The 27,810-nt window shown below is 56.9% G+C and overlaps 1 protein-coding gene across 14 annotated transcripts in view; it reads right to left on the minus strand.

Moving 5' to 3' along the window:
* CELF4 (CUGBP Elav-like family member 4) overlaps positions 1 to 27,810 on the minus strand; it is a 299,458-nt gene that overhangs the window by 61,930 nt on the left and 209,718 nt on the right. For 8 of the 14 annotated variants that reach the window (XM_060119060.1, XM_060119057.1, XM_060119055.1 and 5 more), the window contains exon 3: positions 10,628 to 10,676. In XM_060119060.1, coding sequence (XP_059975043.1) covers positions 10,628 to 10,676 — 49 coding nt within the window. Of the gene's footprint in view, positions 1 to 10,597; positions 10,677 to 27,810 lie in introns of all 14 variants that reach the window. The other 6 variants (XM_060119052.1, XM_060119062.1, XM_060119051.1 and 3 more) reach the window with 1 other exon arrangement.

The raw sequence follows: 27,810 nt of genomic DNA on the forward strand, positions 1-27,810 counted from the left end.
CAGACTGTGAGCTTCCCTAGGGTCCAAAGCTCGGCAAAGACTTGAAGACACCTTCCTGACCGTGCATCTGACTTTCATGGTCAGCCCTCCAGGGGCAGGGGTCATCTGTCTGCGCTTTTGAGTCACTTGCCGTTGGCCGTTCATGTCCAAGCCTTAAACCTCCTAAGTCACCAGGGCCTGTTACTCTGTTGGGATGTGGCATCCGTGATGTCAGGATCATGGGTTTGTCTCTGATATGATCAAAAAGAAAATCTGTGCTGGCTGGTCCCTGCTGACCTCCAGCCTCTGCAAAGCCTTCCTCCTCGTCAGGCCCGGACAGACAACGCCCTGAGTGCCCAGGCTGGCCCTCCTCTGCTGGGCAGACGTGGAGTTTCTCCACCTGCTCCTCCCTGAGAAGGGCCTCCACACTGAGAAGGGCCACAGACAGGCCCCTCCTGCTGCTGACTGGGTTTGCACCTTGGATAGTTCAGCTTCAGACCCTCCCCGATTCCTCCTACACCCACCCCCATTCCCAAAGGACATGGGGGAGGGGAGTGAGGAGCTGGAGGGCTCATCCTTAAGGCTGTGGTCCAGCCTCACCCTTTGTGCCTCTGATGGGTGGCATTGATGCTGGGAGAACTTCCTCTGCGTCTCAGCACCCCAGCCAGACCTGAGAGAAGGCAGCAAGGCATGGGTCCTGCCCAGAAGGGTTGAGGTGTGAAGGCTGATTACTGGCTGTGTGATCTTGGGCGAGTCACCTCTCCTCTCTGAGGAGAATGGGGGTGCTGCTTGATCCACCTTGCGGGGCTGGTGCAGGGCTTGAGGTGCTCTTCCTGGAGGCTCTGGAGGACCTAATGAGAGAGCCAAGGCCCTGCTGGCTCTATCCATCTTCCTTCCAGAGCCCTGGCTTGGCTTTAGCAGCAGTTGCTGCAGGCTTTGCCTGGTTCCCCTGTGCGTCATCCTGGGCTGGGCGGGGAAGGAGAGTGGACAGGCACATCAGATCAGGAAGACTGGGCCTCGTGAACTTGGACTGAAGGGTGAGAAGATACAGGCCCCCCCCTCCCAGATTCAGACACTGTGCGTGCATGGGTGTAGGTGTCCACACCCTGGAATGCGAGCAGCAGTGAGACCCACGATGCATCACATCTGGTCTTCTGACTGCAGGGAGTGGACTCTCTCTTCTTTAGCCAAACCAATTCTTCTAAATTATTTTTTAAAAAGTCTAAGATGCCACATACTTGCCTTGCTTGTCCCTGTTTTCATGTTTTTGCCTGTGACACAGCCCAGATCCTACCTCTTGGTAAACCTGTCATTCCAATAATCACCTCCTCCAGGAAGCCTTCCTTGTCCCACCCCATTCTGGTAAATTCATACGCACAGTAGAGCTCTGGCCCTGGGCAGTATGCTTTCTCTTTGCACTTTGTTGGTCACACCTTGTCAGAGGTCCTCACCCCCGTCACCTCTCATTTCCCATGGACTGGACTCTAAGAATAAAATAACTGTAGCAGCTGTCATCAAGGAAGATCCCACAGCTCACCAACTGTATTCCACCTATGGCAGCTCCAAGGGGTTGTCACCATCCCCTCTGTAACAGGAGGGGCGAGACATCACTGTGGGAAGGGCAGGACATGTGGGTGCGATGCCAGCATTGGTCCTGCTCTTTCCCCTGCTCCGGCTCCCTTCCCCCATCTGGCTGAGTCTCCCTAAGCTACTGTTTCCAAAGCGCGGCTTATATCTGCCCCAAAGCCTTATACGGCTTCCCTTTGCCTAAAGGCATCAAATTACAGCACCTTCTGGAAATCCCTGTTCCCATATCTTGCCCTCCCCCGACAGGAGACCCCTGATTCTGGCCTCTTGGGATCCTCCAAGCTTTCCTTGACTCGGGTTATTTTCCCACCTGGGAAACTCTGCCTTTCCTCGCTCAAATCCTCTCCCCTCTGAAGGTCAATCAGGTGTTATCCTTTCTTTTTTTTTTTTTTAAATAAATTTATTTATTTATTATTTTTGGCTGCCGTGGGTTTTCGTTGCTGGGTGAGGGCTTTCTCTAGTTGCGGCTAGCGTGGGCTACTCTTCGTTGCGGTGCGCGGGCTTCCTACTGTGGTGGTTTGTCTTGTTGTGGAGCACGGGCTCTAAGCGCAGGCTTCTGTAGTTGCGGCACGCGGGCTCAGTAGTCGTGGCCCGCGGGCTCTAGAGTGCAGGCTCAGTAGTTGTAGCGCACGGGCTTAGTTGCTCCGCGGCATGAGGGATCTTCCCGGACCAGGGCTCGAACCCGTGTCCCCTGAATTGGCAGGCGGATTCTTAACCCCTGCGCCACCAGGGGAGTCACAGGTGTTTCCCTTTCTGATCTCTCTGGTCCGTGCTGTCTCTCCCTGCCTCCCATCCCATCCTCCCACTGCACAGCCTCGCTGCTCCCATGCTGCTCTCAGGCTGTTCCAAGTGGGGTGTGTCGGGGGCCAGGAGGGCACTGGATACATCTTGCCCACGTCAGGGCTACCTCGCTGAGGAACGCCTGGTCCAGGAAGGACTGCCTGTGACATCCTCTTGCTCATCCTGCCCGTCTCCTGAGGAAGCAGGCATCTTCCTCCTGCATTGCCCACACAGTGCCCGCAGCAGGACTCCGTGGGAGCGGCACGGAGTGGGAGACAGGGCCCCGTGGTTCCCTCTCTCTGTCATTCCTATTCCTGTCATCAGCCCCTTCACCCTGGGCAGCTTTTAAATATCATCCAGGAGCCCATTTGCAATAATTAATATCCCATTTCCCCTGAAACAGTCCTTTGCTAAATTAGCCGGGACCAGAGGGATTTCGGTGAGGAGCCATGAGTCTCAACTTAACTTGCCGAACGGATTAAAAGAACCTTAAAAACAAAATGCAGATCAATCAACACCCTTTCCCCCAGCTGAAAACCTAAAGTCCATTTAAGCTTGGCAGGTTTGCCGTTAATTATAATTTCACACTTACGACAGGAGTTACCAAGGTATTTATAATGTGTGTCTGCCCCACGGGGCCCTCTCTAGGGGCCGTTCCCACCAGCCACCTCCTTCCCCAACCACAAAGACCTGTCTTCATGCAGCTGCTATTTGGGTTCAGTTGTGTCAACCAGAGGACCTTTCGGGAGTTTTAAAATTTCTTTTTAAAAGGAGCTTGGGAAAGAAAGGAGGCAAAGATCCTTTTAAGACAGAAGGAACAGGGGTTATGGAGAATAAAACCCAGGGCAGGGGAACCTTGCACCATGATCTAGGGAGCCTAACTTGGAAGTGCTTAAACAACAGTAGGAGAGATTACGGTCAGATATGTGGTAGAACTTCCTGCCCATCAAAGAAGCCAAGCCCTGGTGGGCCACTTGGCCTGGTGATGGAGTGTCTAATCCTCAGTCCTTCCAAAAAGCAGACGGCCCCTGCCCGAGGCTGAGCACCACCACTGTCTGGGAAGTGGGGAAGTTCTGTCTTAGGTCTGACATGAATTTCCCAAGCTGAACACTGTACTGCTTTTTCGTAAACATCAGTCCAAAATACATCAGGGATGCAAGTACTGGGAAGATCTGCCGGGACACTGGCTTTGGGGCTGGTGTTCAAGGGAAAACATTACAGTCTACAGCTTGAGAAATTCCAGTGGGAATAGGGCAAGGCAGGCTGACAAAACAGGGTTTCTGAGCTCTGATGGAGGCTGAGAGGCCCTGGGGTTGCTCTTCTTCTTGGTGGTTTTTGAAAGCGGGGGGAGCTGGGTGAGAGGCCGACCCACAGGGAAGGCGGACACAGTGGCTCCTTGGGCCCCTCCAGGCCACGGGGTGCTGTGTCCTGGCCAACAGGGCACTTAGCTCTCCTCCAGCCAAAGGTTCACCTTGACGTCTCGCTCCAGGCCCCTGGGCGCAGACACAGCTGCGGGAAGGGAGGGAGCACGATGCTGAACCGGGAGGACGGAGGATCTGAGGATACGGGGGTCTGCAGGGTCTGGGAGGGGGGCGTGTAGGAAGGAAACACATCCCCATCACACACACTTCCAGGGGTCCACACACTGCCTGCTTCCAGGCGCTTCTGTGGGGACACAGAAAGATCGGGGGGTGGGGTGGGGAGGGCGGGGCGTTTTCTGCTCCGAGCTGCAGACCCCTCTCCTTTAGGTGGCTGCTTGGGGCCTCAGTCACTGGACCCCTTCTCAGCCCAGGGTCGCACCCTCTAGTTGGGGTGGGGTTTCCTCCACTCATTCTGAGGTCTCTCCAGCAGGGTACAAACCAGGAGCCCCAAAGTAGAGGTCAGGATGTGCTGGACCCGGGGGGGATGCTCCTGAGGCCCCAAAGTGGGGAGACTGGGACAGAGGTAGTGGGGGCTCTTGCTGTGGGACTTGACTTCCAGACGGTGGCTTGGCTGTGGCAGAAATGGGGCTGTTCTTGGGGCCAGAGCCTCTGTCCACCCCGCCCCCAGGATCTTCTGCAGGGGTTCACACCTGTCCTCCAAGGCTTTCCTCACACCTTCCCCCTCCCGTCCCCCTGAACTGTACCTCGGGCCAGGGGTCATCTAGAGTAACACCGTTTTTTAAAACCTTGTTTCTTACTGTCACAGTATCATTTCAGATGAATCTTCAGTGTACTGTGCCCCCCCGCACCCTTTAGCCTTACGTTTCTTGTACCCCCTCCTGCCTGGGACAGGGGCTTCCTACCAGAACCCTGAGGGGTTTCTGTTCACCCAGAAGCTTTTGTCAAGTGAGTCATTTATTGCCTCTCAAGATTGGAAAATGGGAACTTCTGTATATTGAATTTTCCTAAAGCGGGGCCATCTCATCTGCTGCTCACGAAATTGCCTACCTAGAGCATGGAACTAAATAGCTAGAAAAGTCTGGACGTGAGAAGCCCAGCATCGGGGGGTCACCAGTGTGGCCATGGGTCTCGGGGGCCCCAGGACCGCAAGGTGAGGCCCACACCCCTCAGCCGGTTCCCAACAGACCCTTGAAGGCCTCCCGACAGCACATGCTCTGGGTCTGTTTAGAAATAAAATAATGCTTAGAGGAGAAGTGAGGAACTTAATAGGATTTTAAAAGCCACAGGAACTGATGGGGCTACAGATGGTGGAGGGGCTGGGAAGACGGAGTCAGCCCCGGTTTTATGGTGGGGAATGTGGCCTCGGGGAGGGCCTCAGAGCCACGTCCACATGCATCATGTCCAACCTCATTTGCTGGCCCAGCGGGGCTCCGCTGCCACGTGAGCACCGGCTGTGATGAGGGGGACGGACGCCCTGAAGATGCTGTTAAACGGACAGGGAGCCGCGAGAGGCTGCAGGAGCCGCTTGGCTAAGTGATCGGCCCTCACCTGCCTTGGTGGAAACGAGTGACTCACGGGCTGTCGCACCCGCCCCCCAACCCTCCATGCCTTCCTCGCCCTGCCCTTCCGGCCAAGAGAGAGACCGAGGCAGGAGGGGGAGACTGAACTGGTGGAGAGACACAGACATGGGCTCCCAGGTCCGCAAAGGGAGGAGAGGGAGGCAGTGGAAGCTCGGGGGTGGGGGACTTCAGCCCCAGGTGGTTCTGCAGGACTTGGAGGGGTACATAAAAGAAGTTCCGTCACCCTCTAGAAGCTTCCGCGTGTGTGTGTGTGTGTGTGTGTGTGTGTGTGTAGGGGTGGGCGGGGGGGGACAGTCCATGGCTGCAGCTCAGGGCCGCTCCCCTTGACATCGCCCGAGCCTCCTCCAGGCCCTGCCGCCTGGGGCGGGGTCGGGTGGGGGAACCACAGGACTTTATAACGGGGAGCTCAGCCCTCCTGCTGTGTCCACCCTACACCTTTCCTTCCACCATCATGGGGCCTCCGTCCAGGCTCCCCTATCGGGTTCAGTCTCAGCTGACCCTTTGCCTCCCTAGCCTGGGCCTGACCAAGACCCCCTCAGGAAAACACGCCTGATGGGCCAGAGAGGGACCGTGGGAACCCCTCATCGGTCCCCACAGTGGGCATGACCGCTTCCCTAGCTCGGGCTCACGTCTCACACGTTGCTGGAGGCTGGAGCGTGTCTGTGCTCATGTGGTTTCCAGTCTGGGTCCCTGGAAGGGTGAGAGTGTGGTGGCCACGTGGGAGGGCTGCTTTCACTCTTGCTCCTGTTCCCTCGGAAGGGCTCCCTGGTGCCTCCCTGCTCCCTCTGAGGGGGCGGCCCCTTGGACCCTGATTCCCCTCTTTCTCAGGACTCCCTCCCAAGCCGTCTTGGTTTCTAACTTCTCCAGCGCCTCAGCCTGACATCTTGCTGCTTTGTTCTGTCATTTCATGCAGTTGAGATACAAACGGGTGGCCCCAGTCTGTGCCCCGCCCCCAGTCACTGGATCCCTGGTGGGGACGTTCCGTTTCACTTCACCAGGCGCGAGTGTGGAATTGGGTGTGTGTCTGTGGGTGCCTTTGTCAGCGCTGAGCGGATAGCGTGTTGGTGGGAAAGGTGTGAGTGCCTCTCTCATCTGGGGCCTGGATGAGGCCTGCATTAGCTGAAACTTCTGACCTGAAGCTGGCTACTGGGAAGAGGTGGGGGTGGTTTCTGGTGATGGGGCCAGAGGGGGGTGGCTTCCCAGGGCACAGCTCACATCTGCTGCTATGTGGCTGGGACTGGCGGAGGTGGGGTGGGACCAGGCCGACGTCTGCTGTACTGGCCCAGGTCTCAGCCACTCCTTCCCTCCTCAAGGGCTCCTACTTGTTTGCTGACCCTCTTGAGCCCCTTGAGGGAGGGGTGGACCCCAGCCCCAGCCTCCTCTGGTTCAGCCCAGGGAGCCCCCAAGCAGGTTTCCTGCCTGAGGCCAGGCTGCTCAGAGCCTGACTTCCTGAAAGGACCCCCTACATTCTGGCTGCAGGAGCCTTGCCTGGTGGGGGGAGCTTATCCTGTCTTAAGCCGTAGCACTCATTTGGACTGAGACCAGGGAGGATGAGGAGGGGGTCAGGGCTACAGGGCAGCACACTGCGGGCACCCACCCAGAGGCTGAGAGTGAAACGGAGAGGCTGAAGGGCCCCTGCAGCTGTGGAGACCCAGTTCAGACGGGGACCGAGAACCAGCTCTTGGGGCGGGTACGTCTGCCTGCTAGGAGGCAAAGGACACAACAGTGCACGCCAAAGAAAGCGTCCTTGCCTCTGAGATGGCCAGGGCAGGTGGGAGGGTGCCCTCTACCTGGTTCCTCTCTATCCCCAGCCTGCCTCACTCCCCTGGTGAATGAACTGGCTTGCTTATTTGGGGGTGAATCTGAGTTGATATACGACTTGCTCTGGCAAGTTCTGTGGGGTTAACAGGATCCTCCTTGCAGCAGGATGGGTCCTGGGGAAGCTCTTTCTCCTTTGGTTTTCTTTCCCCACCTAGCTGGAGCCCTGGCTCTTGGTGGTGGTATCAGGGGCTGTCTCCTGTCTTCCTGCCCAGGGATGTTACAGCTGTGATGCCCTCTCTTTGCCTGGTCCTCCACGGGGTCAGTGGCTCCTGCTTCTGATGGAGACAAGTGCAACCCCTTGGCCTTGTGTTCAGGGTCCCATTTTCACTTTGGGCCCTCACTGTCTCCTGCCAAGTCTACACCTCTTGGTCCAGTTTTCACCTCCTCCAGGAAGCCCTCCCTGCTTGCTCCAGGCCACAGTGGGTTCTCTCTTCTCTGACCCCTGCAGCCCTGGTCTCTCATGTCTTATGGGTAGGTCCGGGAGCTTCTCGTCCAGCCTGGCCCTGCCTCCCTCACCTGGGACCCTGTTCCTCTCCCCTCATTTACCTTGAGGATAGCCCTAGAGGTATGACAAACGCCTGCAGCATCTTCCCACTGTCCCCTGAGTCCGAAAGACTATCCTAGGAGTCAGAGGAATGCAGAGTACCTGGGTGCTGGTTACTGACAGGCAGGGCTTTGAATTCTGGCTCTGCCACCACCTAGCTGTGTGACCTGAAACAAGTTACTTAGCCTCTCTGTGCCTTGGTTTGTACCTTTAAGTGGGGCCAATAACTTCCACCTCCCAAAGTTTTTGTATGGATTCAACGTATTTGTTTAAAGTCCCAGCCCTCGGCGGTCCAGTGGTTAAGACTCTGCGCTCTCACTGCTGAGGGCCTGGGTTCAATCCCTGGTTGGGGAACTAAGGTCCCACAGGTTGCGTGATGTGACCAAATCAAATCAAATCAAATCCAATCAAATCCCAGCCCTCAGTGGGTGCTCCGTAAACAGCAGCTTTCCTGGATAGTGAGATCTCCCACCCCTGGGTGGGGGGGTGGAGGCCCAGAGAAGCAGTGTCCGGGCCAGAGCTCATTCTGGACAAAGATGGGACTAGAACCCAGGACCAGAACAAGAGCTGCCGTCCTGTACTCTTCCTGGGGAGCTCCAGCCAAGCACCTAGCCTGTGTAATCCGGGATGAGGAGAGCCCGGGTGGGGCAGACCCACCTCTCCCTCTGGGGCTACTTCCTCTTCCGGCCCCTCCTTCCTCCTCCCAGCTGTGCCCCCAGGTCTTCCCAGCTCCCTGCCGCCTTCCCCTCTCCCCACTTTCTCCCAGGCCTCCCTCCTCCCCCTGCCCCCTTCCCTTCACCTTTCTGGGCTCTTCCTTTCCCATCGTGTTCCTCCCCCGCCCCTTCCACTCCCACCCCTGCCTTCCATACCCTTCTCCTGTTCCCACTTCTTTCATCTTTTTAATGTTCACCTCTCCCCCATCCCCTCCCCCCACTGAAGAAGTATTTAATGGATATTAAATTATTTTAAACTTTCTTTTTGTTTTCAAATAGCTTGGTGATGATGCTGACTCAGGATCATCTCCCTGTTTAATACCGAATATGCAATTAATAGATAGATGTTTAGGTTTGGCTCTCTTTTCCCCCCTTTCTACTGCAGGAAGAATAAAAAAGCTGATTAATCTGGTTTGGGGCAAGTGTCAGCGCAGGAGATATATGGGGGAAAGGAGATGAGGTTAGCAGCTTGAAGTCGGAGAGTTAGTGCCTCCAAGGCCGGTGAGGGGAGAGCGCAGCGCGGCCTCGCTGGCAGCAGGCTTCCCGACACCCTGCCCCCGTCCTGGATTAAACTAGGCCTTCTTCATGCCACCCCGACTTCTCCAGGTGTGGAATATCCGCTCCTTCAAGGCAGCTCAGGTGCCACGTCCTCCGAGGTCTCTGGCTGCCCCCACCTCGGGGACCCCTCCTCTGGGACCGCAGGTACCACTTACCGTCCAAGCTCCCTCCCCACCAAAGCCAGGGGTCTCTGCTGCTTCCTGGCCCTGCTACACGGACAGGGCGTTGCAGGTGAGTCACTGCCTGACAGGTGACCTGGGGGCCAGGTCCTGCTGGTCCTTTCTCCCGGAGACAGTCTCTGGGAGAGGCCCTGCCCCTGCCCCGTGTCACCGAGGGCACCTGCGTGAGGCCAGACCGCACGCCTCTCTCCGCTGGGGCAGGGCGCCTGGCCCTGGGTGTTTAAAGAGCCTCTTTGTGCAGAGAAAACCAAGTAATGGACTGCCAGGAGAGGGGCAGGAGCAAGCAGCGTGACCCAGGTGTCTGCAGCACGAGCCCTTCACACCCGAACCATTTTTACTCTTCAACCAACCTGCCCTCATGATCGGGGTCCTCGGGATGGGGAGCTCGCCTGTGCCCTGGGCACGGGGCCCCTTCGGGCAGCTGGGCTTGTTGGGTGGGATTCGAGGCCTGGGTCAGGAGGGCCCCAGAGCCATAGAGGCCTTGTGCCAAGGTGGAGGCCCTGTTGGGGCCCAGAGGGCAGAGGCCTGTGCTGGAGGGACCACAGGTCCCAGGGGTGGGCAGGCCGCCCGTGGCCACACTACAGTTTCCTCAGGACAAGAGCCTTGACTCTGAATTTGCAAATAGCTTTTGCCTATTTTTTGCTTTTAATTTCCTGGAAAATTGGTGGGGGAGAGAGGGGGAAGGAGAGAGAAGTTCCTCAGCGCCCGGTTGAGCTGAGCTGAGAGTGAGTGTCCAGGCCTAGCCAGGGAGAGCCCAGGGGCAGAGGGCACTGGCTTGGGCATGGTGTGGGCACGGACACCCGGACCAGAAGCCTGGAGGGTGGGCACTCGGCAGAGGAGCCAGAGCCTGGCCTGGTCGAGCCTCTGTGTGCAGTGTTGGGGGGGGGGGCGGGGGGAAGGCCCCCGCTGTGGACGGAACAGAGCCTCCCCTTGGGGCACAGAGGCCTGAGTCTGGGGGTGAGGCTCTGTCCCCTTCCAGACATCTGCCTGTCCACCTGTATGTAGGTCCAGGATCTTGACTTCGGCACCCCACCCCGCAGTGGGCAGCCCCCCTCCAGATTCACCCACTCTGGCCTGAGCCTTCCCAGGGCAGGACTGAAACACATTTCCTCCCTCCCAGCCTGGCACCCTTTCAACTAGTCCAGTCCCATCCCAGTGGGGTTTTCCTTGGTGACACAGAGGTGGGCCTACCCTTTCGGGTGTCTTAAAGGGGGCAGTGGAGTGCCCAGGACATCCTACTTGTTTACTCATGGGAAGGAGGGAACCCCAGCATACGGCAGACCCCAATGCTCCCCCACTCTGTCCCCACATCCGTCACCCAGAGCTCCAAAGCCCTGTCCCAACCCTGGGCCATGAGGTCCCCAGGGGGCAGGGGGAGGCGGCAGGGAGTTGCTGCAACGCTGCATCAGGGGGAGGGAAGGGGGGACGGAAGGAAAGGAGGGAGGGGGAGGGGCAGAGACAAGTGGGCCCTCACGTGAAGGGGGCTGGCGCAGGCAGCTACTACCTCCTCGGCTCTCGCTGTCCGCTGGCTTCACCTGGATCGGCCGGTTCATCTGCAACAGAGCACAGGGGGGCAGTGTTAGAGCAGACACACCTGCACCCGAAGGTACGCAGGTGTTCATGGGGACATAGCACACGGACCACACCACCTACACATACACCCGCGCACCCGCGCAGCTGCAAACGAGCGGGTCTTCACTAAAGCCCCACCCATCTCCCCTCCCCAGTGTGGTCCCCAGGGTCCCCTGATTTCAGGAGGGTTTCTCAGGATTGGAGACCTCCAATCCTGAGAGGGACCGCCAGTGGTCTCTCTCCCAGCTTTGAGCAGCTCTTGCTGTGATACTAGAATCTGAGGTGTCCCCTCTCTGGCCCACCCTGGAGACAGATCGCTTTGCTGAAACTAGCTGGTCTCTGGCCAAAGACTAACTCCTGCCCAGGTTGGGGCAGTGAGTTGCACCCCATCCCTGCAGTATCCCGCAGACGCTGGCTGTGGGTCCCAGGGGTGCCTGAGGCTCTGGACCACCCAGCTCCTTGTCGGAGCAGAGCTCAGGGCCGGGGCTCCTGCCTGCGGCCAGGCTGTCCCCTCGGGGTGTATGTGGAGTGGGCACAGCTACTTGTCTCACGTGGTGTCTGGGTGCCAGGACGACACCAGGCACGGCCTGACGCCCCCAGCCTTTTAGCCGCCGGCCTCTCTGGAGGATCCGTTTCAATGCCTCATTCAGGCCACTAGGGGGCTCTGAACTCCAAGGATCTGGGGCTCCGCAGCCTGTTTTTCATCATCCGGATGCCGGAGGCATAAGGTGGGCTCTCAGGCCCTGACGATATTTCAAACAATAAAAATGGTAGGAATCACGCAAATGGAATTGTATTTTATGTCTTTGCCAGTGCTTTTGCTTGTCCTGTACCTCTCTTATCCCTTACTCTATTTGCATTTCTCTCACAAACCAACCCTGAGAGGCAGGCAGCGCAGGTACTAAATGCCCCCATTTTGTAGATGGAGAAGCTGAGGCGGGGCCACCTTGTGGCAAGATGTGCCTGGGAACCTGGGTCCACCAGGGCTATTTTTGGGCTTTTGTCCTGCACCAGGTGACTTTCCGTTGCCAATTCCCCTTGTGTATGGAGGCTGGACTAGCCAGTCACAAGCTTCCTTCTGGTCTAGGATTCGAAGTGAGTTTTGGTTGCGTCAAGACGCTGGGTGGGGGAGTGTGGGTGCCCGTGACTCAGCAAGGTGAAGATGAGGCCAGGGGAAGGTCAGAGCTACGCAAGGAAGGACAGAGGCGGGAGGCAGGGCACAGAACCGAGGAAAAGGAAGCACGGGTGGCCCGGGGGGTAAGATAGGATTCTGCGGGGCCAGTCCACTAAGAGGGGGTCCGGGTGCCATTGTTTGCCAGGAGGTCCCCACTCGGCACCCCTTATGGAGTGGAGGGAAATGAAGGTACTTGGTATGTACGCTCTGCCTGCGGAGGAAGGTGTGGGTTTACGGGAACCTCCAATTAGCAGGGAGAAGGAAGAGGGACATAGGAAATTCCCAGCTTCATTTCGGGGGTCCTGGCTCCCCCATAGACCACCTCCTTTCCAGTCCTTGAGTGAAGGGTCCAGAAGGCTGAGCTTGCATCTGGCTGTGGGAGAAGGGCTATACTCTCGGGTGCCCGTTCTGTGTCTTCGGAGACTCCACATCCAGCCCTTCCCTAGGCTGTCCCTCCCTTCTGGAACACCCCTTCCTCCTAGTCTCCCCCAAAGCTGCAATAGTCTCTTACTCCAGAAAGGCCCCACGGCTGACCTGGACCCAGTTCTCGACATTGTATTCTCCTGGGTATATTTCTATGGCTTTCTTGCTTATGTAATTATTATAATGCTCCACAGAGGGATTATTATCTCTCTCCTGCCAATGAAAAGCCAAGCTCGGAGGAGTGGCAGATCCAGGCTGCAGCCAGGGTGGGTAGGCACGGTGCTACCATGATAAGGTGTATTGGACTTCCTATACTTCACCTCATTTGACCCCAAAGCTGCTCTGAAAGGAGGGGGTCAAGGGAAGATGTCCATCTGGCAAGGGCCACCAAATCGAGTACGACCTCCTCAGCCTGGTCCCCCAAATCTGGCCCCCACCGCCTCTTGCATCATTCCATTCCTCACGACTGGGCACTTTCCTCCCCGATCTGTTCCTTCGGCCTGTGAGCTCTTTTCCCATACCCCACCAGCCTCTGGCCCTTGACCCTGAAGCCTTCCTGGTACTTCCAGGGGGCCTTCCAGGGGAAAGGGTCCAGCAGGAATTCTCCCTTTTCCATATAGAATGTACAGTCAAGTTGGGAATGGAGTTGCAAGGGGGACACCGCACTGCTACACCTACAGTGAACACGAACAGCTGCTACAAAATTATAGTGTTGGATTATCATCACTTCCCCTAGGATGTGTGCAAATAGATGATCCTTAACCAAGGAAATGGAGTTTCAGAGAGGTTAAGAAACTAGCTTGAGGTCACACAGGTGGTACACGGTGATCAAGATGAACCCAGGACTCTTAACACCAGCCTACATGTTCGGGAGATTCTGGGAACCAGACGTGACAGGCTTAGGAAAGGTCCGAGAAAGTTCAAACCAGAGTGTGGGGAAGGGGGTGAGTGGTGGGCTGGTTCAGGCTTCCCCAGTAAGGAGTGGGGCGTGAGGAGGGGCAGGCAGATGAGTGTGAACCAGGCTCAGCTGGGCTCTGCTGCTGTGGAGACGAGGGAAGGAGGAGGCCGCAGAGGAGGCTCCATCCCTGGGGCCAGAGCAGGCCCAGGCCGACCCGAATGCTTAGAGGCAATGCTGGGAGGAAAGGCAGGGACCCTGGGAGGACGCCTCCCCTGGCACCTTGTTTCTGAGTCCCATGGCAAGTCTCTATGGAGAGCAGAGGGTGGGGAGTCCTATGGATGGACAAGGGCTGGGGTACAACTGTTTCTGTTATAATGGGGCCCATTTTCCATGGTAAATTAAACAAGGCAAATGGAATCTGCCTGTGCATGGAGCCTTCCACCCTGGGCATGTCACCCTCAGGCAGCCAGCCACGGGCCGCTGTCCTTGACACCTGGGCACTCGTGAATACTCTGCCCCGGGCTCACGGACTTAGGCCTGATTCCCCTCAGTTCCACCCCACCCCCACCCCTCAGCAAGCCCTCCCTGACCAGGCCAGCCCTGGACGGTGCTCCCAGACCTCCTCCATCACTGGGCTCCTGGCAGTGGGGACCCAGGGGCTCATCTAGCCTCCTACCTGTCCTCAGCCATGGTCTGGGCACGCACAATGGAGCAGAATTGCCCTGGTTCCCATGGACCTGTGGCTCCTGGGGTCATATTTCATGTCCTATTATTATCTAGGGATGGTCAGAGTCCATACAGCCTTTGCAGGGCTGTCAGGGTGGTGCCAGGATAGATGGAGAGAGAAAGAAATCCCGTGCTTTCTTAATTCTCAGCAGAAATAAAGTGTCAGGCTCAGCTGGGAAGATTTCTTAGGTAGAGCAGACTCTGTACAGATGCCTCGGGCCTGAAGGGAGATCTCCCTCCTTCGGCCTGTGTTTCTCTTCCCTGTTCCAGACTCCAGCCCCATCTAGCCTCGGCCGGGCCTGCTTACATCCTGGGGGCAGAGGGCAGACCATGCCACAGAGATGGGCAGTGAGGCAAGAACGGTGAAGAAGGGGAGAGAGGATACTGGTAGGAAGGCGGGAGGGGCATTTGCCATCTCCTTGCCTGTCTTCTAACTTTGACTGTGGCCTCAGGACCTCTTGGCCACATGAGCCCCAGGGCATCCCCTGCAGGTGAATGTCGAGGATGCTGGGGCCCATTTCTTGGTGCCTTTCCTTTAACCCATCCCTTGCTCCTCTGTGCAGCCATCCTGTCCCTCTCAGCCACTGTATTATCCTTCTGGGAGGGACTGGGCCTGGGCCTGGGCCTGGGGGCTGGGTCATCAGCATCCCCATGTTCCCATGTGGCCTTCGGCCCCGGTTGTGCCTCCAGGTGCCTGAGCTGGGCCGCCTTCCCTGGGTCAGGAACAGCTCCCTGAAGCCACCCTCAGGCTTCTGGGGTCAGCCCTCTGGGGACATCACTAACTTCCTTTGTCATCCACTGTGTTCCTGCTTCCAGCCCCAGGGGCCCCTCAGGGGGAGCGAGTGGTCCTGGCCTAGGTCTGGGGCCCTCTCTGCTCCCTGCTGCAGCCAGTGGTGGGTGGCGGGGCCTCCTTCCCTCCCAGGCCTCTCTGTCCTGGCCCCGCCTCCCCTCCTCCTCCCCGTCTCTGCCACTTTTTGCATCAACACATACCCATGCATTAAACAAGACATTCCATTAATTTCTTCATCATCATAACTTAAGCTGGGACATACCCTTTAAATATTCATTCAGCTATGAAAACTGGGCATTAAAATTTTAATAATGTCAAGCTCATTTGAACTGGGTTCCTTGGGGACGATTACGATACAATTAGAATAAATACAATGATTGATCTGGTCCAAAGTCTTCACCTGTCCGTCCAGCGTGGCTTCCCGCGTAAGGAGAGGCCTGTGGCCAGTGGGCAGACAGACAGACTGATGGACAGGCCAGCTGGCTCTTTCTTGACTCCCTCTCCCCCTCCCAACACCCCCTCCCATCTCTGCTCCGGGGGCCACATCTCCCTCCCACAGGGGTCTGAGGGTCTCTGCTGCCCCCTGTGGGCCAGGGTGCGGGGCCGTCCCTCCGCATCTGGGAAGCTGGCCCTGATTAACCCTTGTGGTTCCAGTTGCCGCTTTCCTTGTCCTCCTGGTACAACCTGGGCTGTGCCCCTGGGCTTGTGCCTGTTTGACAGCCATTCTCTTGTCTGTGCGCCTCTTCACCCCGGCCCTGAGAGGGGCTCCCTGAGGCTGGAATGAAACCCCACCAGAGCAGGCCCAGCCTGCAGAGGGGGCCCCTGGTCCCTAAGCGCCCACATGTGTTCTGCCACCAGACCAGACTGTCTTCACTCGGCTTCCCTTCTGCTGCAATCACCTTCCTGAGGGCTGGCGTGGAGGTTTTGGGGGGTGGCTGAGCCCCCTCTGTCCCTCACTGCCTGGCACCTGCCTAAGCCAGTGCCAGGGTGAGCCCTGGGGACGTCCGGAGCTCGCCCCTGCTTCACTGGGGACAGCCCTTGCTGCCCGCAGGATCACTTGGGGCCCTTCCCCCTGGAGCTGGGTCCCCCTCCACCTGTTTTCTCAGGACCCTTAGCCCCCTGCTTCACACCGGGCCCCAGTGAGCTGACCCAGAGCCGTCTCAGAAAGAGCCTGGGAAGTTCCCTGTCACTCCTCAAAGGCCATCCAAACCCTCCTCTTCCTCAAAAGACTTCCTGCCCTTCCAATAAGACTTCCTTGGTTATCTCTCAGCCCCCCAGCCACACATGGCCCTATACCACTCTCTCTCTCTCTCAGTGTGCGTGTGTGTGTGTGTGTGTGCGTGTGTGTGTGCGCACGTGTGACTGCGACAGAGAGACACTTGTTTCTCAAGCAAGAGCAGGGCAGTGGTTTCCTACTCACAGACCCCCCGACCCTAACTCAGGACTGAGCTCCCCTGGAGTATGTGTGTGTGTGTGTGTATGCACACATGCACCCATGCTCACGCTTGAGTAGTACTTGTGTGACATCACAGACATCATGAAACAATTCATTCAGCTTGGGTGTTGGGATTAACCGAGACGAGGGAGGAGACTAGTGCAGTGCTCCCAACAAACCTCAGCTTCCATGTTGTTTGCCAGTCTGTGACCCAGAAATGCCGCAGGAAGGGCTGGACCAATGCCCTGCACAGGGCTGGGGAGGGGGAGGACAGTTGGGGTGGCAGGGTTACTGGCGTGGCCTATGGAGATGGCCAGCATGCTCTCCAGCCGGCAGCTGAGCCCCCAGATGTACTTCCAGGGTGGGTGTCCAAACCTCAAAGCTGAGGGTCCTTTCTGTCTCCTTTTGGGATGTGTGGGTGTCTGGTGATACCCCGTTTTCTGCTCACCAGGAGGGCTCGCATCTCCCCAAACCATGCAGTAATCTGGTAATGCTGATCCTTCTTCTGTTCAAACCTGCAGTCTGCACTGGAAGCAGCTCTTAGCTCTGTGCGCCCACACATTCCTCAGAGCCTGGCCCCTGCTCTTCATCTGTCCTGCTGTTTGTTCTCATCCCCCCAGAGAACCCAGCTTTTATGCTGTCTGCCCCCCACCCCAGCACACACGACGGTCATGGAAATGGTGAAGCAGCAGACCCTGCATTCTGGAACTCTTGGGGCTTCTGTGCCCCATCTTCAGTGGCACTGCTGCTCTGGGAAGAGAGACATAATTTGCAGGGCCCCCTGTTCAAAAAGCAAGGAAAAAAGCATCATTAAAGCACTAAAATATAAAGCTTTCCCTTTCTTTCATGGTCTCTCTCTTTCTTGACTTGTCATGGTATTTTTTTTTACCTGCTATTTGATGTCGTTTTAAGTAAAGAAAAATATAAATTTTAAATTATTAGCATGGATTCTACCATTCATCTTTATTTTGTGTGATGCCAGTTTTAAGTGCAAACATCAGAACATTTAACGCCTATGCAGAATCACCAAAATTATACAATTCGTTTTTGTGACTCATGCCTGGAGGGTGCCTTGAGCTGGCCAGAGGAGAGAAATGCAAGCCAGACTCAGGAAGGTTAAGAAGAAAGAGAGGGTCTCCTCAGGCATGGAGACCCTCACAGGTACCCAGAGCCCCGCCCGGCAACATGGGGGGCAGGCTGGGCCTAAGGACTGCTGGATTCTCTCTTCCACTGACTACAGACTGACCTGGTACAATCCAGCCAAGGGTGTGCCCTGGGAAGTAAAGCCAGACTTCACTTGTGCCCATGGTACCCCCTGACCTAACCCACAGTGGGCAGGTGATCCTCAAGGGGATTGTAAATGCTGTGCCAGGGATGCATTAGTCAGCTGGGCAAGATGCTCACCCCTGCTAAGACAATGCCTCTGTTGACCAGACAGACATGCCACAGCGCTGCCAGCCTGGGGTACCACAGGGAAAGTGGGCCCCACCCGCTCCTCCCTATACCCCACCCAGGCCGTTGCTGGCTGGCCTAGAAGGCAGAGTGATTTCATGTGGGGACCAGGATGTAAATGGATCAGGCAGGCGGTGGGAGGCAAAACCGATCATAAGCAGAGGCCCCAAGCCCCCTACACGGGCTCCTTCATGCCACAGACTTCACTTATGAAGCACAAGTTCAAAGATAAAATTTTAAGAATTTCAAGGTGGCAACTGCAGAGCGCTAAACCCTAAGCATGAGACCCTTCTGAGCGTGGGGCCCTGTGTGACAGCACAGGGGGCCTGCCCATGAACTTGCCCTGAGCGTGATGCCCTTCTGGGTCCCCATCATCCTGCAAGCTTATCTCTATCCGCCAGCTCCAGGCATCAGACATATCCTTGACCATCAGGTGTTTTCAGGTGGAGCTGTGCACAAGCTCCTGAAACAGAGAATGGTACTCAAAGATTTATCTTTAAAAAAAAAAATTTTTTTTTAATAAATTTATTTATTTATTTTTGGCCACGTTGGGTCTTCGTTGCTGCGCGCGGGCTTTCTCTAGTTGCGGAGAGCGGGGCCTACTCTTCGTTGCGGTGCACAGACTTCTCGTTGTGGTGGCGTGTCTTGTTGCAGAGCACGGGCTCTAGGCGCTCGGGCTTCAGTAGTTGCAGCACGGGGGCTCAGTAGTTGTGGCGCACCGGCTTAGTTGCTCCGCGGCATGTGGGATCTTCCCATACCAGGGATGGAACCCGTGTCCCCTGCATTGGCAGGAGGATTCTTAACCATTGCGCCACCAGGGAAGTCCCAAGATTTATCTTTTATAGGTGAACTTTGGGCAAGTTTGGGAGGATAGACTGGGAATTTCCAGACTTTGGTGTAAAAGGCTGGTGGTGAGGATGCAACCATCTGATACAGCTAGAGAAGAGAACTCACTAATGAGAGCATGGGGACCACAGGTGGGCGGCTCTACAGTGACCCTGCCCTCCACCAGGATTTTGTCTTCATGGCACTTAGCATTCATAATGAACAAATTAATTAATAGAGAAATTGTTTGTTTAAAGCCCCAGGAGGGCAGATTCTGAATCCTGGGCCCCGCTGGATTCCCCTGGCTGTGCACAGCGGGCCCTCAGTAACCTTGGAAGGAAAGGATGAACCCTTGCTGCAGGGGCCCCCCAGTCCCCCAGAGAGAAGGGATCGAAGGGGAATGGCAGAAGCAGCGCACATTATTTGTAGCTTGTTGTAAATGTATTGTTTTAATTACCTCCTTAATAAATTGTGTAAGGTTCACTCCACAGGGTGGGGTTAGAGATTCAAGGAATCCCGTTTGCTGTCGTCATAAAGTTTTGACTTAAGGACACCCCAGCAATGACTGCAGAGTGACATGTGCCTTTGCTGGAGGCACTCCCCCACCACGGGCCAGACTCCGAGGTGACCCTGGCCAGGCCAGTTGGTGGTGCTGCTCCCAGGGCCTGAGGGCAGGTCCCGAGCCTGCTGTGGGTGCAGCGTGCTTGTTCCCTTCTCGGCTCAGCCACCACCCATGCCTCCCTCAGGTCTCAGCATCCCCCTGGCCTTGCAATAAATTAGGGGTCCCTTCAAGCTCCCCTTTCTTTCCTTCATTGCCTTGCCACAATCTGGGACAGTGATAAGCCATTATGGTTCTCAAGCTGTGGATTTGTTTGTTTAATATTTGTCTCCTCTTTACAAGGGAAGGTCCACACTTTTTCTGTTCCCACTGCACACCCAGAGTCGGGCGTGGCACCCAGTACACCATAGGTGTTCAATAAATGCTCACTGACCAAATGGACGACTGAATCCTCTATTGTGCCTGTCACTGGCACCGTTCCCTCCTGCCTCAGCCACGGTCTGGCGACAGGAGTGTCCAGAGGCCAGAAGTGGTCACCTGCTGAACAGCCCTATTTCTGATCCAGAGAGAAAGGCCCTTTAACCCTCCCATCCTCCAGCAAAGTGGCGATGTTGTACCTCCGGATTAGGAAGGGTTTACTGAACCAGTGATCATGGTTTAGAGAGGCAGCCAGTGAGCGCAGACCAGACAGAAGAACCTGGAGGTTATTGTTAAAATATGCAAATCCACAGCCCATTGAAATGCAAACCCTCCAGATAAGATTTTTAATAAATCTGGTTCTGCTCCCATTCCCCGCATCCAGGAGGCCATCTGATGCTTGTTGGGTCAGGCATGTAGTCCCTGTCAGCTCTTCACCCCTCTCCTCATTTAGATGGCCCAGCTCGGAGCTGCCCCTGAAGTGGTGGTGGTGGGGGGGTGCCTGCCAGGCAAGGCCCTCTGTTGGTCCCTTGGTAAAACACTTGAGGTCACCTCTGGATCCGTCCCCTTCTTCCCCTTCATCCTCACCTCCTCTCATTGGTCTGAAGGGCAGAGTCCTAAGCCCTTGTGCCCCCCTCCAGCGAGGCTTTGGGATGGGTCCCCCCCAGTCACACCTGTCACTCTGCCAGTCATGGCCTCTAGATCCCTTCAGTCAGCTGCTGTCAAAAGTGGCCCTCAAGGGGATGAAGGAAGGCGGCTGAGAAGCAGCACAGAGGCCTGACTGCCTTAATGACCATCAAGACAGGAGAGTGGGTGGACCTGCATGACCTCTGCCGTGTGCCTGGATGGAGGACGGGGAGGCATGAGTGACCGTGACAGGTGACAGTTATCGAGTCCTTCGCAACTCCAGACCTTGCACTGACTGAGCGTCTTGGCTATGTCCTTCCATCTTCTCTGACACCAGATGAGCCCGGTGAGCAAACTCACGGGGTGGGGAGGATGTGGAGGGGCTTGGCTGGCAGGCATAACCGCGGACGACGTAGGTGAGTGGAGGGAAGAGCCAGCACCGTGTCACAGAGTGTGAGGAAAGTCTCAGAGTGTGACGTGCAGGCAGGTCGGGTGGAGGCGGGGGGCCTGGTGTGGCCCCTGGAGGGTCTGAGCCTGTGCAGTGGGCAGTGGTGTCCCCTGTCAGCTTTTGGCAGGAACAGCATTCCACTAGGGCCACATTCAGAAAGAGCAAGAGGGCTTGGGGCAGTGGAGCCTGGTCGGGGGTGAACGTTTAGATCAGGAACGGCCAGTACTACCTTGGCATCTGGTCCCCTCCCCACCTGTAGGCAGGTGGGGTGGGGAGCTAGATGCCCGCGGTGCGGGGAGGGGAGCAGGGCACGGGGGCCTCTGCAGCCCGTACATCGCCCGTGGTCCAGCCCCACAAACAAGGCCCCAGGCAGTTGCTATGCAACAGGATGCTCTGCTCTGCAGTGTCCAGCCAACGGCGGCGGCGCTGACGGAGCCTATTGGTGGGACTGCCTGGGGTGGCCCCCTCCCCTTCTCTCTGTCTCCTCTCTCTCTCCCATCCCTCTCCCAACCTCCACCCTCTCTGCTCTCTGGCATCTAAGTTTACAGAATGCTTTCCCCTCACCCACTGGGTACAAACAAAGGAGGTGCCCCCTTCCCTGGGCCGGTCAGAGGTCTCTTCTGCTTGTTTCCAGAAGGGAGGGTGATCCCCAGTCAGCCTCTTAGTTTTCCTCGTCCCCCCATTGCCATGGGGCTGGGATTGGGCCCCATCTGCGTGGGTGGAAGCTTCTCTGGGCTGTGGCAGGTAAGGAGATGGAATCCTGGAGATGGCATAGTGCCGCTGGGCTCAGCCCCTACCTGGCAGTCAGGGCTTCCCAGATCCACGTGGCCAAGGGCAGCCTGTCTCTTTGTCTCCAAGCCCCATGTCCTTCTCATCCGCTCCCACCAACCACCTTCTCAACGCTCCCACCAGAGCTGCCCTGGCAAGGGTGGGCGGACCCTTGTGGTCCTAATTAAGATCTGCTGCCGTGGAAACGAAGCTCATTAGCCTGCACGGCCAGGCTGGGTCGCTAACCCTCTTCAGGGTGGGGGTGTGGGATTTTTTTAAAAACAGCAGTGGATAGATAATTCTGGATGAAACGAGTCCCGGTTTAGTTGGGAGGCCTGGACTTCAGTCCTAGCCCTGCCCCCTCCTTGTGCATGTGAGCTGGGGCAGTTACCTGACCTCTTAGGGTCACATCCCAGAGGAGGTGTGGGGAGCCCCGCGGGAGTGATAGCTCGGCGCCCGGCGCCTAGTAAGTGCTCAAGAAACAAACAACAGCTATGCTCTCCGGCCTTTCCCCTCCCTTCCGCTCCCTGCTCCTCATCCCCCCAAAGCCTCTCCTCCACCTGCCCCGGCTCTGCCCTCGCTGTGCCCTGTTCCCTGGCACGAGGATGGCACAGCAAACCTTCCCTGGGGGGAGCGCACCATCCAGTCTGCAGAAGGGCCTGGCTGAAAGGCGTTCAAGCCCACCCTTCCTGGACCCCAGCCACGCGGGGTGCCTTCTGCTCTCAGCACAGCAGCAGAAGCGATCCCCCAAACGCCCAGCCCCACAGCCCTGCACTTGGCAGGGCCTAGCCACCCACCACCTGGAAGTCCCTTCCTCGTCTCGGGCGCTGGCTCTTCCGTACCTGCTCCCACACCACAGTGGGAGTTCCTCTTGCATGGGTGTCCCAGTTCCACTCTGGCCAGCTCTAGTGACGAGAGAGGATGTGTTTCCAGCCCGAAAACCCCTCCCCTTTCCTCTCACCAGCCCTGGTACCAGAGCTCCACAGGGTAAGGCAAGCCCACCTTCCAAGGCTACCCTCAGCTACGTGGACCTGTTTCTTCCATCCCACCATGAGAGCTCACGCCTCCCTAGGGCCCTTGGCTGTGGGGCTCTGCGCCTGGGGGTGGCCGCGGTGCTCTCCAGCTGGGTGTGACCTTTCCCAGGCCACAGTGGAACCACTGCCTTCTTCATTTAGACTCTGACCCTCCTAACAAGCTGAGAAGGGGAGTGGGCACCCTGGCTCCGGGGGGCTGGATGGAGACCCTCGTCTATGTGTCCCACAGCCCACCTTCCCTTCTGCTTCTCCCCATCTCCCTTCAGCCTTTCCCTGAGTCAGATGAGCTGAGTCCTCCTCCACCACCTGCCCCACCAGGCTGCCCTGGACCCTGGACCCTGTTGCCAGGCTCAGCCCCCTCCATGAGCAGAAGGGGGCCTTTCCCACTGCCCTCCCCCAACCCGGGGCCCCTCCTCCCTGTCTCTTAGGGCTCAGTCTCGGGCCTGGAGGGACAGTCCCCACACAAGATAAAGGAAAAAACAAAGCCCACACCACGTAAATGACAAATCTAGAGGAAATTGCTCTCAGTCCCACACCATAGCCTGACGATGCCAGCCAAGCGCAAGCCTGAGTCATCCTAGAAACAGCACCGACATTGGCTTTTTGGAATTTGTCTCTGGGCTTTAGATTTAATCATTCCTTCTCTCTCTCCCCCCTCCCCCCACCGCCTCCCTTTGCCCCTTGCTCTCGGTTTTCTAATATGAGGCTGCACCGCCAGCTCATCCAAGTCTGTTTTCCTGGCATTAATTAACACAGCTCTCCAGCCTCCAACAGGCTAAATGATGAATCAGGTTAAATTCCAGACAACAGCCGTGCACCGCCATCAATTAGCCATCTCCGGGGCAGCTTCATTAATAAGCATCGATCATGGCCCTCCTCCTGGAACACGCCAGGGTCTCTGGGTCACGGGCACTGCCCACGAGTGTGTCAGGCTTAGGCGTGAGTGTGATCGCGTGTGCGTGGGGGCTGAAGGGCTTGGCGGGGGTGGACACGTGAGTGCGTGTGCGAGGAGGCAGGGGTGCGGAGGGAGCGGGTGACTGGGAGGGTGTGGTGCCTGTGTGGTGGGTGTGTGGTTGTCAGTGTGTGTGTGTGTGTGTGTGTGTGTGCGCCGTGTGGGCGGTGAGGTGTGTGCGGGTGGGGTGCTGGAGTGCACGGGTTCACTCTCCACGCTGCTGTCCCCTCCTTGCCTGCACTGTGCCCTCCTCTGCTTGTTGATCCCTGTCCCCTGAACTGCGGGGGTGGGGTTCTCCCAGGTGCCGCTGGGCACTTACCCCTCCCCTGCTCTCCCCTCAGAGATTTTGCCCATCCCCTTCTCTTCAACTTGCGCCCCATGGAGGCGATCCCCAAATCCCCCTCGCCATCCCCACCCTCTTTCGCTTTGCATTCTGGATTCTCTTGGTCTTTGGCCCTTGGCTGTCCCAGAGGTACGCGTGACCTCCAGCCCAAAGCCTGACTCCCTCCCTGGGTTGTCTGGCTTTAGGGACATCACTGCCGCCGCCCAGAGGCCAGGCTCACACCCTCCAATACCTTCTGCACCCGCAGGTTGGAATCCAGCCCTATTCCAGGCACCGCCTCTAACAGTTAGATTGTCCTCTAACTGGAGGACCTCTAACTGGATTGTCCCCTCCTTTTGCCTCGTCCCACATTCCTTGCAGGAAGCAGGATGATTCTGAACCACGAGCCGCTGGAGACACCTCAGGGACTCTCCCTGCCCAGAGGCTAAAGCCCACCTCCTCACAAGGGGACAGGTCCCTGTTAGTCTGACGGCGCCCCACCCCTCCGGCTGCCTCGACGTCACATGCCTCACTGGGGTGGGGGTGGGAGGCTCCCTGCCGGGTTGCGCGCCCCCTATCGGCCGCGGCAGATATCTGCGGCTCTTCTTTCCTTTACCCTAAGTGTGCACAGCGCTACCTCCCCTAGACTTGCGGTGGTTCTGAGTTGGTAGCCTCTGTGGGATGAGCGCTCCAGAGCAGTTTCGAAAACCTGATTCAAACTGGGGGGCTGGAGTCACCCTCAGACTCGCGCGTGGGGCACTTCACTCTGCCCAAGAGAGCCGTGGGCCCTGGCGCGCACGAATGGGGATGGACATGGCCTCTCGAGGCGGCCACAGTGGATCATCTCCTTAAAGGTTAATTAAGAATCTGAAGCCGGACGGCGTGGTGTGGCTGGTGACGGCGGATGCGGCGTCTCTCCAGACCATTAAACACTAATTAGGTTTGGAAAGTCTATATCGAGCTCCCGAGGACGCATCAAGGCAGGCGCTGCCCCCGGGTGCCCTTCGAAATGCCAGAGCTGTCACCCTTTGACCCCCACGGCTGACCCTCTGGACCGGCCCCGCAGCCCCAGGCTTCGGGCGGAGTCCCGCTTCATTTCTCTCCATCTTATGGTGTCTCCCTGGCCCTGGCTGCATCACTGCTCCCCCTGGCTCTCTGGCCTGGCGGTGTCTGTCCGCCCGTCGGATATCTTCCTTCTCCCTGCGTCCCTTCGCACTCACCCGCCAGCATCGCCTCGGTCTCAGGGGCTCAGAGTGCTGATTCGGAAGGGGAATGCAGTGGCCCTTGGTCTGGTGGACAGGAAGCTGACGGTGCATGCAGAGCTGGCCGGGGCCCCGGTGTCCAGAGAGGAGGGCGTGGTAGAGAGATGGGGACCCCCACCATCCCGCATCTTGAATCCCACACCCCCTCTTCGGGATCCACCCCACCATTAGAGCCTGATTTAAGAAAGGCTCCTTCCTGAGATGTCCTGGCCTCAGAGCTTCCCCGGGGCTGGACTCTCTGTGCCCTCACAAAGCCCCTCTCCAGCAGCCTGTTCCCCCAGAGACCTGGCTCCCCTGAGGCTGCTCTTCATCAGGGTCCAGTTTCATTCTCTGCCTCTGAGTTCAACAAGTGCAGCCAGAAAGAAGCTGCTCCCGACAGCATTCATTCATTCCTTCACTCATTCCCTCATCCCTCCCTGTGATTTGAAACCTGCCTTGTTCTCGGAGGACCTAGGGAGAAAGTGCCCCTTTTAGGACACTCTCTCAGTTACTGCTGCTCCCCAGGCCAACTCCTCAAGACGGCTGGAACTCAGGTGTGGGATCCTTGGACGTCGTTTTTCCATCACCCCCCCTCCCCCGCCCCTCGCTGCCACGTCTTTAGCACAAATGGCTTGTCACAAAGTGAAGGGGCTTTTCACTCAGTGACAGAAGAATGCTCATGTCCAGACCTGCCAGGAAGAAAGACTGCCCCACACATTTCTGGGTCTCCCAGGCCACAGTGCAGAATTCCTGGTTCGGTTCTGCTAGAAATGTTGTGAAGTAGAAATGTTCACCCCCTGACTGTATCTTACCCTGACCCCCTGCCCTTGTCAGTGACAAACATGTCTGAAAGCCATCACTGTCACCATCAACGGTGTGTCACCACCTCTATTATTGTCACCATCACCACCATCACAACCACTGCATTTTATAAATATGAATAGGATATGGCTTAATTCAAAGGGATATTGCTAATGGTGGAATTCTGAATGCTGGGACAGGCAGGGGACATGTTGGGTGAGGTGGAGCCTTCTTGGGGCCCCTCACACCACATGGCATGGGCAGCCCCCTACAGCCTTTCTGTTTGTGTGATGTTATGGGAACAGCACAACGGGCTCTGCCGTGGCTAGCTGTGTGACCTTGACTTAGACACTTCACCTCTCTGTGCTCCAGTTTCGTGGACTTGAAAATGCAGGATAGAATCCTCTACCGTCACAGGATATGTTGTGAGCAGAACAAGTCCTATGGGCAAAAGTGTGTGCCCCAAACCCGGCTTGATATAGGTTAATTTGCTTCCTTCCATCTTCCTCTTTAGACAAGGCCCTGCACCCCTACTCCCCCCACAGAAGGCAGGGGAAGGAGCTGGACAGTGTCCCAATCATTGGGGCCCCTCCACCCACCTTGCTCCAGTCCCCAGGGTCCCCAACACCCTCTGAGAGGCAGGACTGAAGTGGGCCTGTGGGCACGGAAGGCACAGCCCAATTTCACAAGCACAGAGTATTATGATTGCATTGATTTCCATCATAAATCATATTTCCTATCTTCTGCCTCGCTGTCCCGTGTGCCCCAAGTTAAGCCTTCATATTTTCTTTAGCTGCTGCCACTGCCGATCTTGGAGATATTAGGAGAATGATGATAAATTTTACCCTGCAGCCAAGCCACTCTCTCTGTGTGGAGGAGGGGGGCGTTTGTCCCCCAGATGGATCCCTTTATTGGAACGCGGGGACTTCTGCTGGGTTTTGGGAGGGAGCTCACCTGAGCTTGGCTGTGAGGATCCTTGAACCTGGACATGCGGACACAAAAGTGTCCGTGAGTCGAGTCACAGGCTTGGAAGTTTTCTTCCTCGATGTATTTTGTGTGGGCATGTGGTGATGCTCTGGCCAGTCACACTTGGCAGGAGGGAGCGGGGAGGGAAGGCTGTGGGGAGGTCTGCGCTGAGCTTCCCAAGGGGCAGCTGTCCCAGCCTTGGGATTCCCAGTGACTTGGGATTCTGTGGGTCCCGTTGTTTTCCCCGTACAAGGCATCTCACGTTAACCCTCATGTTGACATACGGGCTTGCAAGGTGGGTGTCAGCAGCATTTTTCTACAAAGCCCTGGATCACGAAATCCAGTCAACTCTCAGGCTGGGGCATCCTTTCTGACCTCAGAAATGCCACATCTGTTTGGAGGGCGAAGTTGGTTTATGGCTCTCTGAGTTTTGGGGCTTATGCCTCTGCCAGCTAGGCTGGGCTCAGCTCTGACTGAGCTGGGGGTCCCTTAAGAGGGTGACAAAGATACTGGGTCCTGGATGCAGCATTGTAGCATTTCTCACGAGGCTTTGGGCTGTGCACCATAGGGTAGGGAGTCCCAGGGGAGCCTACTGGTTCTCTGATTTGGGGGCCTGCCTCAGAGCTGAAAGAGGATTCAGCAGGGATGTGGTCTTGCGGCTGCCCGTTCATTCATTCACTTGCTCATCCAGTCAACAAGTGTTCTTGAGCCGAGTGCCCTTTCCTGTCCACCAGCCCCACAGGCCTAAGGGTGGACCTCAGTGCCCTCTCCACTGTCTACACCATGGCCTACTGGTCTGAGATCCCTGGGTCGGGGTCTGGTGAGTTTTCTCAGACAGTCATGCTAAACATGTCTGGCTCTTGAAGAAAGTGCCCCTGCTGATGGAGATGATGGTGACAGTGAATCATAGGCTCAGAAGATGACAGGTGTCTAATCCCACCAGCCTCGAGACACTGACAGCAATCTCACGGCATGGCACCCTCCAGTGCTCATGCAGCCCCAGCTTGGATGCCTCCCATGATGGCACCCTCACTCCACCCGTGAGTCTGCTGTCTCTACTAGACGCGCTTTCATGGATGTCAAGCTGAGGCTTGAGCAACTGGAAGCTTCTACTCCTTTGTATCTCTTGCCTTCATACAAGAAATGCCTAATTTCTCTTCTTGAGGATAATTGGTCAAAGTAGAGATGGTGGTGAGAACCACCTTGGTGGCTAGGGAACAGCACCAGCCTTTGGGACACCCTGGGGCGGGGTCTCAG

The sequence above is a fragment of the Mesoplodon densirostris genome, chromosome 15 (assembly GCF_025265405.1).
Source record: "Mesoplodon densirostris isolate mMesDen1 chromosome 15, mMesDen1 primary haplotype, whole genome shotgun sequence".
Taxonomy (NCBI): Eukaryota; Metazoa; Chordata; class Mammalia; order Artiodactyla; family Ziphiidae; genus Mesoplodon; species Mesoplodon densirostris.